At 43.2% G+C, this 12,654-nt stretch overlaps 1 protein-coding gene across 2 annotated transcripts in view; it reads right to left on the bottom strand.

Moving 5' to 3' along the window:
• plxnd1 (plexin D1) overlaps positions 1-12,654 on the bottom strand; it is a 66,784-nt gene that overhangs the window by 41,057 nt on the left and 13,073 nt on the right. For both annotated transcript variants that reach the window (XR_006007165.1, XM_041945983.1), the window contains exons 5-9: positions 12,172-12,301; positions 7,841-8,018; positions 7,490-7,598; positions 2,107-2,206; positions 554-652 (exon numbers count right to left, since the gene is read on the bottom strand). Coding sequence is in view for 1 of the 2 variants with exons in the window: in XM_041945983.1 (XP_041801917.1) it covers positions 554-652; positions 2,107-2,206; positions 7,490-7,598; positions 7,841-8,018; positions 12,172-12,301 (616 nt within the window). In the remaining variant the exon portion in view is untranslated. The remainder of the gene's footprint in view (positions 1-553; positions 653-2,106; positions 2,207-7,489; positions 7,599-7,840; positions 8,019-12,171; positions 12,302-12,654) is intronic.

Here is a 12,654-nt window from a genome sequence, read left to right as displayed (position 1 = left end):
TGACCACGCCTGGCAACTAGTCAGCACTGGAATTTTTTTAGAAGATCCCAGCCGCGTCCTTATCAGCGATGCAGGATCAGCGTCGGACTCGCTCAGCGTGGATTAAGGATGAGAATAGAAGTTTAAAAAAACTGGATCTGGAAGGATTCGCCGAATTTAAAATGAACACCAGTGAAATTAAGCTCCTGCAGCGTCTGCTGCCTCAGACCGAGCGCACATTGTGCCCCGTGCTGACGAAGGCACAGCTCAGCTAGTCGCAGTTAGACGCCAGATGCGTGGCGGGCCCAGACAGCTGAGCAGCGAGCAACATAAGCATAAAGGTACCCGCTCGTTCTTCATCTTCCTATCTGTCTCACAACACGGAGATCACCCAAACTCTGCTTTTTTTTTGGTCTTCGTTGACCCATATCACAGCACACAAACATCCATCTGTGTTTAACTCAGCTTGAAGCAAACACACCATATGCTACTGTTTTATTCCAATCATTTTCACAACATGCAGTTCTGGACAAAGTCCAAGTCCTGCTCCATAGCTGGAGGCTGTCTGCCGTACCTCCTGGATGTTGCTGAGGGATAAGGTGAAGTCCTGGGCCATCCCCGATGGCGACGGCGGAACCTCTGAGGCAATCAGGCTGGGACAGGAAGCTGCGTTCTGTGGCGAGGTGGGGTGGGGGTGGGGGTGTAGGGGCAGGAAGTGACATATAGGAGTTAAAGAAAACAATAGCTCCCCAGCACACATCCTCAAACCCAAAATACCTGTCCTGTTTATCTGGAGGAGGAGGAAATGAGAGGGTAAAGTCTCGCTCTGAAGGAAACAACAATAGCTTCAAATAGAGAGACGATGAGGGATTAGAAAAACAGACCCACCGGACACAGCGATGGACCCAGCAGAACAGGAAAAAACCCACCTCCTCATCTCCCCATGACCTACATTACAAAGACCTAATCAAGAACCTAAAACGTAAATAACTTAAAGGGACTTAAAAAGCGCAAACCTCTCGTGCTTTAATATGTTTATTTTTGTGTATCTTGGGATCCGAGCACAGTGCGCTTGACTAGGATTTACTGCGTTTGCTTAGAAAAATGCCACGATGTCTTTATTGCTTCAGTTGTTTAACACAAACAGCTCTTTCCCTTTTTGGGGGGTCTTGTGATATAAAGCCGTGCATTAAACAGGCAAACACTTGAACAAGGCCAGCAGTTGACCAGAGCAGTGTGAGTCACATCCTCTCCCCTCTAACCGCGACCAGAGTGGACACAGTCAGACCCCCGTGCCCTCAGGGCCACAGTCTGCTGGGAGGACGCCTCCTCACACAGGTCATGGGACCTGGCGAGGCAATTAAACTCCAGAGGGGACAGGAATAACACGACGGCCGACTTAGTCTTGCCGCTGTCAGCAGCACGCACAGAGAACAGTGGCATCAGGGGAGCCGTAATTTACTTCAATGAGGCTATTCTGGTTTTAGCTAATTTTCCCAGTTTCACAGTGTTGTCTTGCGCTCGTGCCAAGCCTTTTACACTACTCAGTTTGTTTGCTTTTTCAGAGTACTTCACACCGTCATGGGGCTTTACATTGCCAAACGTACATCTACATAATCCATTTGTACAGTCACCTACTTAAAATGAAGGGGCATCTAAAACCATTGCTGGAAATGTAGGCGTAGATTTATCTCTTTGCTGGAAACAAGCAGCCATGACATTTTCCAATAATTCCTTATAAAAATAGGGACGCAGTGAATCAGCTCTTCCACACGCTGAGATATCAAACTAAGCTGGCAAAAAGAGAAACTTTAGAGGAGGTCTGAGGAGCTTTAAAATGGTACATTACCCTGCGAGGAGTCTGTTAAACCAGAACCTCCTGAGATTTTATAGCAGTTTCAACATTTCTACATACTGTATTTGAGGCACTTGAAACCTCAGGCTGAATTACCACATGATTGCTCTTGCCTAACCCGTCTGGACTGGAGATCATTACAGCACACTTGTTGGACAGGAGAGTCTGGATTATGTCTGAGGCTCTGACTGGTGGGATCTTAATATTAAATTCCAGGCGTCTGTTTGGTTGATGGATTAAAGAAAACCGGGGGGGGGGGGGGGGTTACTCACCTCGAGCAGGTTGTGCTTTGACTGATCTTTATTGGAGACACATAGGTGGTTCTCTTGGTCCCAGTAGCACTTCCACCTGGCCATCAGGCAGCTCACGCATCTGTTATACAGTAGAAGGAAAGTGTTGAGAAACATGGATGAAATTCAGCCAATTCTGCCATGTTTTCTCCCTCTGATCTGTCCCCATGCAGTAAATACACTCTTTTGAAAAGCCGAGCATGAGAAACACTCTGATTCATGTATAACATAAACTGAGAGGCCGAACTGATTACAGGCATCAAAGTTTAGCTTGAATAAAAGGAAGTAATGATTAGTCACAGTAGCAGACACATTCATTCCACAGTTACGACACAGCCAGGAGGTCAAACTGGGCCAAATCTGCTGAGATGAAACAAAGCACTTCTCTATAAACACTCAGACTGCTAAATGACGATGTGTGTGTGAGCACTGTCTCCTGTTATCTCTATCTTTGTGAGGACCATTTTGAGTTTTACTCCAACTAAGTGAGGACATTTTCGCAGCTTGCAGACTCCATGCAATGTCCACAGATACAGGTTATTAACATGCCGCCTTTGGGAGCTGCTACTGGGAGGGACTTGTGGCAAGTCTGAAAGCTGCAGACGTCTGCGTTTGCGAAGTGAGGACACTCTGGTCCGTCCTTAGCTCCTCAATCGGATGTTTGATCCCATGAAAATACCAAAACCAACAATGACCTGATCCTGCTAACACGTATTGTCTGCGTTTTCCTCTGTGCCATAGACCTCCATTGTTGCTCAAAATCTATTTAAAACACATCAGTGAGCCACGCAGTTGCACTGGGTGACAGGTTCCTTCATTATGAGGAACATTGTAGTTTACTTTGAGTCAATCCCACATACACCGTCCTGCTGCCATTGTTACTCACTCTTCACCAAATCCACAGCTGAATATACTCCAGCTAATGCACAATTTACCTCCGTTTGACTAACGTTTGGAGCTGCGCCATTTTTTAAAGAAAGCTATACATTTGTGACCAGTTTTTAAAGATTTACATCCAGTAGGAACAGATGGGCAGAGAGCCACAGACAGCGTACCGACAGACTAACATTGTTGGTTTTGGTCTTTTTATGGGATTTGCTGACAGTAACAAAAATACAGAATATTGCTTTAACACTCAATACTACTCAATAGAATGTAGATCTCCAAGAATTGGATTGTCCTACCTGGCTCCCTTAAAGCCAAGATGGCAGTGGAAATAAAACCGCTAGCTTAGCCAGGTGCTGGAAATACCCTTTTCTATGTTGTGACACATATGAAACTGAGAAACTCTGAGACTTTCGCCACCACTTCAGTATAAAAATATATATATGGAAATTAGCTTTGTTGTGATTTGTTGGGATTCGGATGGTCTACCCTTTAAATGAGGCTATGAGTTAAGGTTAGACACTAAGAAGATTAAGGGTGGTGTTTAGGGATATGGATTGTACCGTATCGATCCTCGCTGTGGATGGAGTACAAATGTGTGTGTGTGTGTCTTCCAGATAAACTACCTTAAGTGGAACACCTCCACTCGATGTGTATGAGTCGAGTGTGTGTCACTGTATCGCCTCCGGGAACAGGCAGATGTCCCACACTAGGAATGATAGTGCCTCCGGTGATAGCAGCACTCTGAGGGGGTCTTAGACTGGGGAGGGTGGGGGTGGTGGTGTAAGGGGATGCAGAAGTGTAATCGAAACGTGTGCGTGTGTGTGTGTGTGTGTTGTGATTAGAAGCAGACGGCCCCCTCAAGGCTCTTATCAGCTGCAGCTTTTCTGTTTTCCCTGACTCCCTTTCTGTCCTACTAAAACACCTATAGACTACTACCACACACACATTCTCACACACACACGCATGCACGCACACACACACACACGCACACACACACACACACACACACACACACAGATTGTTTGTACACTCTCTTTCTCTGCTTGACCTAACACTGACAGTAAATACCCTGCCCACCCCAAGTCATAATGACCATACACACACACACACACACACACGCACTCACACGCACACTAAACACACAGCCAGGCTCACACTCTCAGGGCCTCTCAGTGGACACAGCGGTTAAACACACATCCTCAATCACGTCCCTGTCAAAGAGAAATACATCCAGAATAAAAGCCCAGTTTCAGGGGGAGCGACAAAGAGACAGAGAGGAACAGAGACAGACGGGGAGAGGAGGGAAAAAGAAAAGAGAAGTGCCAAAACTTGAGACACAAAGAGACACATGAGAAGCAAATAAAACAGAGAAAGTTTGTGTGTGTGTGTGTGTGTTACCGTGTATTACTCACATTGTGGAAAGATAAATCTGTTAACACAGCCTAATTGTGGGGGCTCATCCTCCTTATGGGGACAAAACTCCCCTAAGTCCCCACAAGGTAAATCATTAAATTTTAGCATGATGACCATTAAGAAATGAATGTAAGTCAATGTAATGTCCCCAGAAGTGATGGAAAAATGGTGTGTGTGTGTGTGTGTGTGTGTGTGTGTGGCTGAGAGACACAAAGAGAGTGAGAGAAACAGAGTGAGAGGGCAGGTTAGGTGGTTGTCCTACTGGGCTGTTTGGTGAGACTGGAATGCTATCGTCTGGTTGTTATTAACACTCTGCCTAGTGACCACTTCGAATGGGTCATGGGAGAACTATCTTAACACTCTCTCGCTCTCTCTCACACACACACACACACATACTAACACAAACACAATTACAGAGAGGCTTTGAAAAACACTCAAACTGATTCAACACACAGACGTTTCATGGTGAATAAAGACCTCTTAGAGCTGCAATCGGTAACTTTACTCTCCATTGGTGAGGTATTTTTCGTGGCTCAGCCAAAATAATTGCAATATTTTGCCACATGTTCTTTGATAATGATAAATGTAGCCAGGACTTTCTTTTTACTACATCAAGGGATGATGTAGATAGTGTTTGCTCTTATATCAGCTTGTTTTTAATGTGTTCACTCTGCTGTATTACTGCAGTTATTTAGCAATGCACTTTCTTTAACTTGCTCGACTCACAAAAGACACGTAAAAAAAATATAATAATGAGTCAAAATTTAAAACAGCAGAGGTCGAGATGATCCGAATTTTACTCCATACATCAAGATCCAAAAAGACTAGATCCTACACTTCCCAGCAACTTAACAGCATCTTCCTTTAAACTCTCCCTGTCTCATGTCTTTTGACACTGTCTTTCTGTTAAAAACTTGACGTCTACAGCTCAATATGAGAAAACCCTGATGACGTCACCATGACATCATCAGGGTTATTTTCTCAGAGCTACAGAAGCTGCTTCACAGCCTGAGTCTTATTCTCCTTGACAAGGAAACTGATTCTCTATTTAATTACATGGGCCTCAGACAATTTATTTATTAATTGAAAATTGTTAATCGACCCCCATACGAGATCCAGATTGTCAATAATGATTAGAAAATGAATTGATTGGTTGATTGAGGGAAGGTTAGACAGCAACTATTTTGATAATTGATTAATGGTTTATGTTATTTTTCAAGCTAAGATTCCCAAACATTACCAAGCTCCAGCTTCTCAAAAGCGAGGATTTGCTGCTTTTCTTTGTCTTATGTGATGGTAGATTGGACTGATGTTTTTCACCACTCTCTGTCAGTTTATAAACTGAACGCTAAATTGATTATTCATGAAAATAACTGGTAGATTAATCGGTAGTGAACATTATCATTTAGCTTACTTTTGCAATACTTCCTATATGACCTATGACCTCAAACATGCAGATGACATTAAAACGATGGCAAACTTTCACCCAAATAGTTTGAGATTTAACATATGAAAAAAATGTGATGGCTTTTTAAAGCACAAAACAAAGAGACGCTACCATTGAGTTTGATTGTGGAGAAGTGGCTCTTTAGACTCTCTTCAGGGATTATTAAAAAAAAAAAAAAACAGCTTGAAGTGATTAAAATCAGATAGAGTATAGCAGCTCCACAGTTTGCAACCCAATGCTCATCCTGTGAGAATGGCACTTTGCTCATTATCACCTTCAACAAACCACCGTCTAATTTCACACTCCTGGACCTCGCAGAGCACCGAGGCCACGTGCACATATTGGGTGCAGTCTTGCACACATGTACCTGCAACTGCTGTGTTCACACCTATACCGGCTGTTGTCAAAAAGTGAACAAAAGGGAGGCACCCAGACGATTTCAATCCAGGAAATTGGTCAAACACACATGCACACGCACACACTGATGCCCCTCTAAGCCTAAGATCTGCCCGTCAGATAAAGTGGATCCTCTGACATAGTCCCACACACTAGAGGAAGCCAGCTGGATCGCCTCCAGATATGAGAAAACCCTCTTCGCTACCAGGCCATACGAGTCGCAGTCCTTCACAAAAACAAACATCAACATAACCAGCCGGACATACATATCCAATTTCCCTCGGCTTAACGTTTACAGCACATTAATCGCACGTTTGATCCAGCACTGAGAAACCTTGAGTAAGCCAAACACACAATAAGCCCTGCAAGAGGATGTGTCGGCAATATTTACCCACTGAGGCCGAAATAGAAACAGGGGAAAAACCACGAGAGGAAGAGGTTTGGGACATAGAGGGAAGGCCTTCGAGGCAGAGCAGAGAAGCTTCGCTGTTCTTTCGGCCTCCAGTTATGCAGTACATGCTCACCTACAATGCCACAGATCCTCGAGCTGACTTACCACAGTAGTGCCCTTTGTTTGGGGACAACCATATTTGTAGTTTATTAGTATTCAGGCCTCATTTAGAAACGGGTCGCTTGCTAAGTAGCCAGTGGATGAAGGTAGTACTCAGATTCTGTTTGTCAGTAAAAGCAACAAATAATTATACATATTTTGCACATTTTTTCGTACACAGCATTTCGTATGGTTATAAGTAGCTTTTCACTACTTTTCTATCCAGTGCAGTGATTTTATGTGGGTTCATGTTTTGGCTAAAAAAAAAAAAAAACACATAACAAGGGGCCTGAATAGACACAACTTTTTTATGGGGTCTCCAAAAAGTTTGTGAATGACTGGTTTAATTCTTGAGAATGTGTTGACTCTAACATTATCATATGTTGTTTTTATAAGAAATCTCACTCATATCTAGGAACAACGCCTGTCTGTTAAATGTAGTGAGAAAGTGGAAAAGTGGAAAGCAGTAAAAACTTAACTCAAGTTAATTATAAATACCTCAGAATTGTACTTCAGTGCAGTACTTGAGTAAATTGACTTTGTTGCTTTCACACACCCTGTGTCTAAGTGAATTAATATGACCGTAAATGATCAGAACGATGCTGTAAGTTGGCCAAGCATCACCAATATGGTATAAATACAGAATTTGAGATAAGCAGTGTGTGACTCACGACGTCTTTGGGTGTATTGCTCCAGTCCTCTCGCAGTCATAGATGATGAAGCTCCCAGATACCACAGATGTGCCATTCACTTTTATCGCCACAGAAACCGTCAGATGATCTGAAGAAACAAAGGCACGTAAACAATGGTATCGCTGTCATAACACAAGCTCGACAGCGAGACGTCCTCGAGCTACACTGACTTTGCTGTATTTTGAAAGATGAAAGGGGAAATTACATTTGTTCTAATACAGCTCAGCGTCTTGTAAATAAAAAAGCGCGAGTCGCACACTAACTGTACTTGTGTTGTGTGGAGAGATACGACTGGCACGCAGCCAAATGGATGCCTGCGCTCAGTCTCACCTGTGCCAGGGAGGATCGGTTGGTAGTTTTCCCGAGGGAGCAGGGGACAGGTTTGGATCTGAGCGGGACCGTAGTCCAGGTGCACCGTGGCAGCTGTGGAAACACCCGGCCCGTATTCACACTCCACCCGGGAGCCGACCAGATCAGGAACACTACCGTTTATCAGAATGCCCACATCCTACGACAGACACAGATACAGGAGCGTAAATAGAAATAACTAGTCATCTTAGCAGAAATTAATTCCACATGCCCACAAACGCATATATTCAAATTCAAATCCAGTAGTGTGAACAGCTACTCATTAGAGGGCAAATGGTGCTGGCACTACTTCAAGTTTGTTAAGGAGTTCAGGCAGAGAATCGAGAAACTAATGTGCAACGAAGAAACAGATGGCGCAGCGCTACATTCACATCTAAATCTGGCTCTGTGATGAAGTATGACAGACGTATAATGAGAAACAACACCTCACTGACATGACTGAATTTCAGCTAAATCATTTCAATGTGAGAAGAAAATCAGAGGAGGGGGCAGGCAAAGATGGTTAAGCACAGAGGAGGAGCGGGGCGACATACTCAGCGGCTCAGCAGATAGGAGCTGAAGTGGACGCCGACATGTGCTAACATGTCTTAAAAAGCTGCGCCATTGTTTGGTGGAATTGATCATTTCCTGTCTACGGCCCTGACTTCCTGCCTGCTGCTTCCTGTTTGGTGAGAGAACCTTGAGCTGAGCTTCCTGTGCCTGTGAATCGGGCAGCTGGTAGATCTATTACAGCCCCGCCCGACTGACCTACATAACAAGCAAATATCCACAATTAATGAACCAATTAATGACCTGTCGTCTCTCAGCCTCGTCTAATTATGAGCTGTAATTAAAGGTCAAATACATTCCAAGTGTCAAAATTCAGCGAGCTAATTATCATATTGTTGTTATGCTCCTGTTACACGATATACTGACTGAAAGAAATCATTGAAAACAACAGTTTACATGTCACGCTGCAAGTATGATGCGGACACTCTTTTTGCCAGAAATATATTATCCTGTCAGCATTGATTAAAACCAGACCGGTGGTGTTACGCACCACTCAATATCTGACAGATTCTCTGTGTCCCAAATCCATACAACACAAGACACGTGAAGCCTTGAAGATGAGAGATTTTGGGTGATGCTCATCATCAAAGTCAGGATGCTGTGATGAAGCTTGTCCGACTCTAACGTGTAGAGCGTTTGTGTCTTTGCCTGAAATCTCACTCTGCACCTTACATTGCTTCATCATGACAGACGCTCATGTAAAGAAACTGGAATAATTCAGTTTATGTTCTTGATAATTTTACTTGTTTTGTTGCTAGAAATTTGAGAAATGATAAAAAATCTTCTATCTTTCCAGTGCAAATGGGGGGATGTACCATATGTTCTATTCCTGCGGTTTGAATACAGTAAATTAATATACTTTAACATTTGTTTTAAATCTGCACCAACTGACACCAACCAATGTGGGAAGCGGTTGGAAATTAAATCTAAACAAGACAAGGCAAAATATTTTTTTAAATATAACACCAGCTCTCGGAGCTGTCTCGCCGCTGTCAGGAATTTGCTGTAATTTTTTCCACGTGTGAGCAGCTCCTCCGTTTTCTTGCATTTGCACTGTGCGACAGCAGTGTTAATCAACAGCATTCTCAGGAATTAAGCAAATCTGGTGCACAAAGTGACATTTTGCACATATATTTGCCACTTTTTCAGACATACTCAAAACCCAGTTGGAATTTCTATGTAGAATTGATTTGGGATACAGCAACAGATGAGTACTGTGGCCCGTCAGGTGATCTGTGCTGTATTTTAGTCAGGGACACCACATTACCTCAACGAATTGACCATTTAAAGCCACGGATGATGCACTTAGATTTGATCTGATTAGATTTGCTCTTTGAGCTCTCAGGGAATCCAGGCAGCATCAGTTCTGCTGACAGAATAAACGCCTCCCATCACAGAAGCTGCACAAGTGCTAATGTGCTATTTTTAATTTTTTTTAATTGCGCTAAGGCTAACATGCTAAACTGGTATGCTCACGATAAGATAAGGTAACAGTTTACTAAGGTTTTGCATAAGTTTATGTTCATTGTACTGTTAGTATTGACTTAGGGACAGTATGTATTGGGGTGGTGAGAGGTTTGAATCTTATAAAGCAAATATCAAAGTTAATCTCTGTCAGTGAAGTGTTCAGGTCTGTGCTCGCACATGTGCAGGAGAGAGGGAAACAGCTGTGTATGGCATGCGTCTCACGCTGTGCCACCTCTCTCATTTCACATGCAGCTGGTTTGGTGTTTTACAGCCAAAATAATACGTGTAAACGAAGCTCTCAGCGTCCGTGAAAGAGCGAATGATAAAGTGCGTGTTCGGATCGGTTTGTGGACTCAGGGAAACACACGCGCAGAACTGATCGTGTTAGTAACGTTTCAAACCGTAAGCAGTCACGTTTCGCATGTTTCATTTCATGGGACAGAAGACGTGCGATGCTGCACATGCATCATGTTGTGCTCTGCCTTTGCTCGACTTTGTCTTAGCTCAGCTTTCTGTTATGATGCAGAACAAAGGGGCGCCTGTGCTGCATAGTGCATGTGTTGTGTTTTTCAAAACAGAAATAAAGCCCTGATGCAGAGAAAGGATTGATTCTCTGCATGTTAAATGCACCTTTATCACCTGTGGCGCACATGAAAGCTTGGATGTAGCTATTTCATCTCTTTTGTATGTAATAAATCTTGCAAGGGAAGGCTGAACTAAAATAGAGCAAAACAAATAAAAGACCCTTCGCTGCTCTCCCGAAAAAGTCTACCCTCCCTTCAGCAAACTAGAATTACAGCCTCGCGTTTGAAGGCCTCCGCCAACCAGTCAATCTGCAGTTCACATCCATGTCTGTCCAAAAATATACCTAAAGAAGACTTTGAAGTAAAGGTATTTATCATATATTTTATTTATAGATGTTATCACTACGCTGACATGTGTGATTCGGATCCAGTGAATAATTTCCAGTGAGAAACATGTTGTCTTCACTGAGACTATTTTTACAGAGCAGCACAGAGGACTGATAGAGCGCTTCATCACATGGTGCAACAACAATCACCTGAAGCTCAATATCAGCAGAACCAATGAGCTTGTGGTGGACTGCAATACTCATATGTAATATGAAGGTTGCTGCAAAAAAAAAGCCACAAATTTTTAAACGTGGATGCTTCACACGCATCCTCAGAGGACCTTTGACCTTTAGGATATGAAATGTAATCACTTCATCATTTTATCCTATGAGACATCTGTGTGAAGTTTAGTCAGAATCAGCGCATGAATTCTTGAGTTATGGCTAAAAACGCGTTTTGTGTGGTCAAAGTGACCTTGACCTTCGGCCTTTGACTACCAAATTCTAATCAGTTCATCCTTGAGTCCAAGAGGACGTTTTTGCCAAATTTGAAGATATTCCCTCAAGCCATAAAAACATTTTTAAATTTTAAATACCTCCCTCCTTTTTCAAGTCCCCCCCAGTAATAATCATACAGTACTTACTATTACCTACTGTTGCAATTACTACTCCAGACACCATGCAGCTCACTCATAACACTGTGCATTGACATCAAGCTGCTTTTGTGTCGAGCTCTCTAACTGCAGATGAGGAGCAAGCTCACAGCGTTTCACTTCTTATCAACTTAACATACGCTTATGATGCAATAACTGATTCTGTGGCCACTCGGACGAAACCTAAAGCAAAACAAGTTGGCAACACATCATTGGCGCAGCATCACTAAAACTGATATGTTGAGCTTGTTAGCAAACAACTGCTTCTTTACATGTCCAGCAGTCACGGAGCAACATTGTCACTGACTTCGAGTCGTGTTTCTGGTCACCTGATGAGGTTTTTGGCTCTGTTTTTGGTCTCCAATGGAACATCTGGCTCTTTAGCTAATAAATGCTCCACTATGTTCACCAGGTGGTCATTAACTGTATCTGTCTGCTGTTTTTTTGCTGGGCAGGTAGTGTACGCTGGGTTTTTAGAGCTTTTAGGCTGAAAACACCTGCCTGCTGCGACGCTATGAGAGTGATGAGAGAGAGCCGGTGAACAATGCTGTCACATTGTTTTCATATTGTCATTTGGTGGATGTATTAGAAAAGATTACAGCTGCTTTAACATTTGAAGCAAACGTCACCTAAAAACTTAAATAAAAATAAACATTAAATAAATAAATTTATATGAATGTTTCATCAGCTTTAAGTGCACTGCCCCCCCCCCCCCCCACAAACAGAACAACAGTAATGCCTATTTGATTTGATATGGAGGGACTTGATCATACCTTGATGTCTGCAGAGATGCTGATCTCTGGGGGTGTCAGGGTCATGGACGGACACTGCTGGGGGCCCTCACCCATGCTGATCCAGGATCGTGCCAAAAGCCCCTGAGCACACTCCTTCTGGATGGTACATCTGGACAAAGTGACAGACAGCAATCACATTTAGCTGCAGATTAGACTACAGCACACAGAGGCAGGGATATTTGATGATGTGCAATGGATGTGTCATGGGAAATTTCAGGATAGCGTGACAAAAAAGACTGAAATGCAGAAATTCATCAACACTTTTCCTTGTTATCCTGCACAGAAAAAGCTGCAGCTGAAACACCAGCGTAACATTTTGGGGTGCAATCGTGTGTTATGTTGTAATTGCTTGTCAGTGCTACAGCTGAGAGTCAATCAGTCATTGGACCACCAGTCTGGCTGTGAATGCAGAGCTGTAAGGTTGACATTTTATCCTTGGTGAGGAGAGGACAAACTTGTGTG

Source organism: Chelmon rostratus, chromosome 10, assembly GCF_017976325.1.
Source record: "Chelmon rostratus isolate fCheRos1 chromosome 10, fCheRos1.pri, whole genome shotgun sequence".
NCBI classification, from domain to species: domain Eukaryota; kingdom Metazoa; phylum Chordata; class Actinopteri; order Chaetodontiformes; family Chaetodontidae; genus Chelmon; species Chelmon rostratus.
The sequence above is the reverse complement of the archived record's forward strand: the minus strand, read 5'-3'. Positions and strand labels throughout refer to the sequence as shown.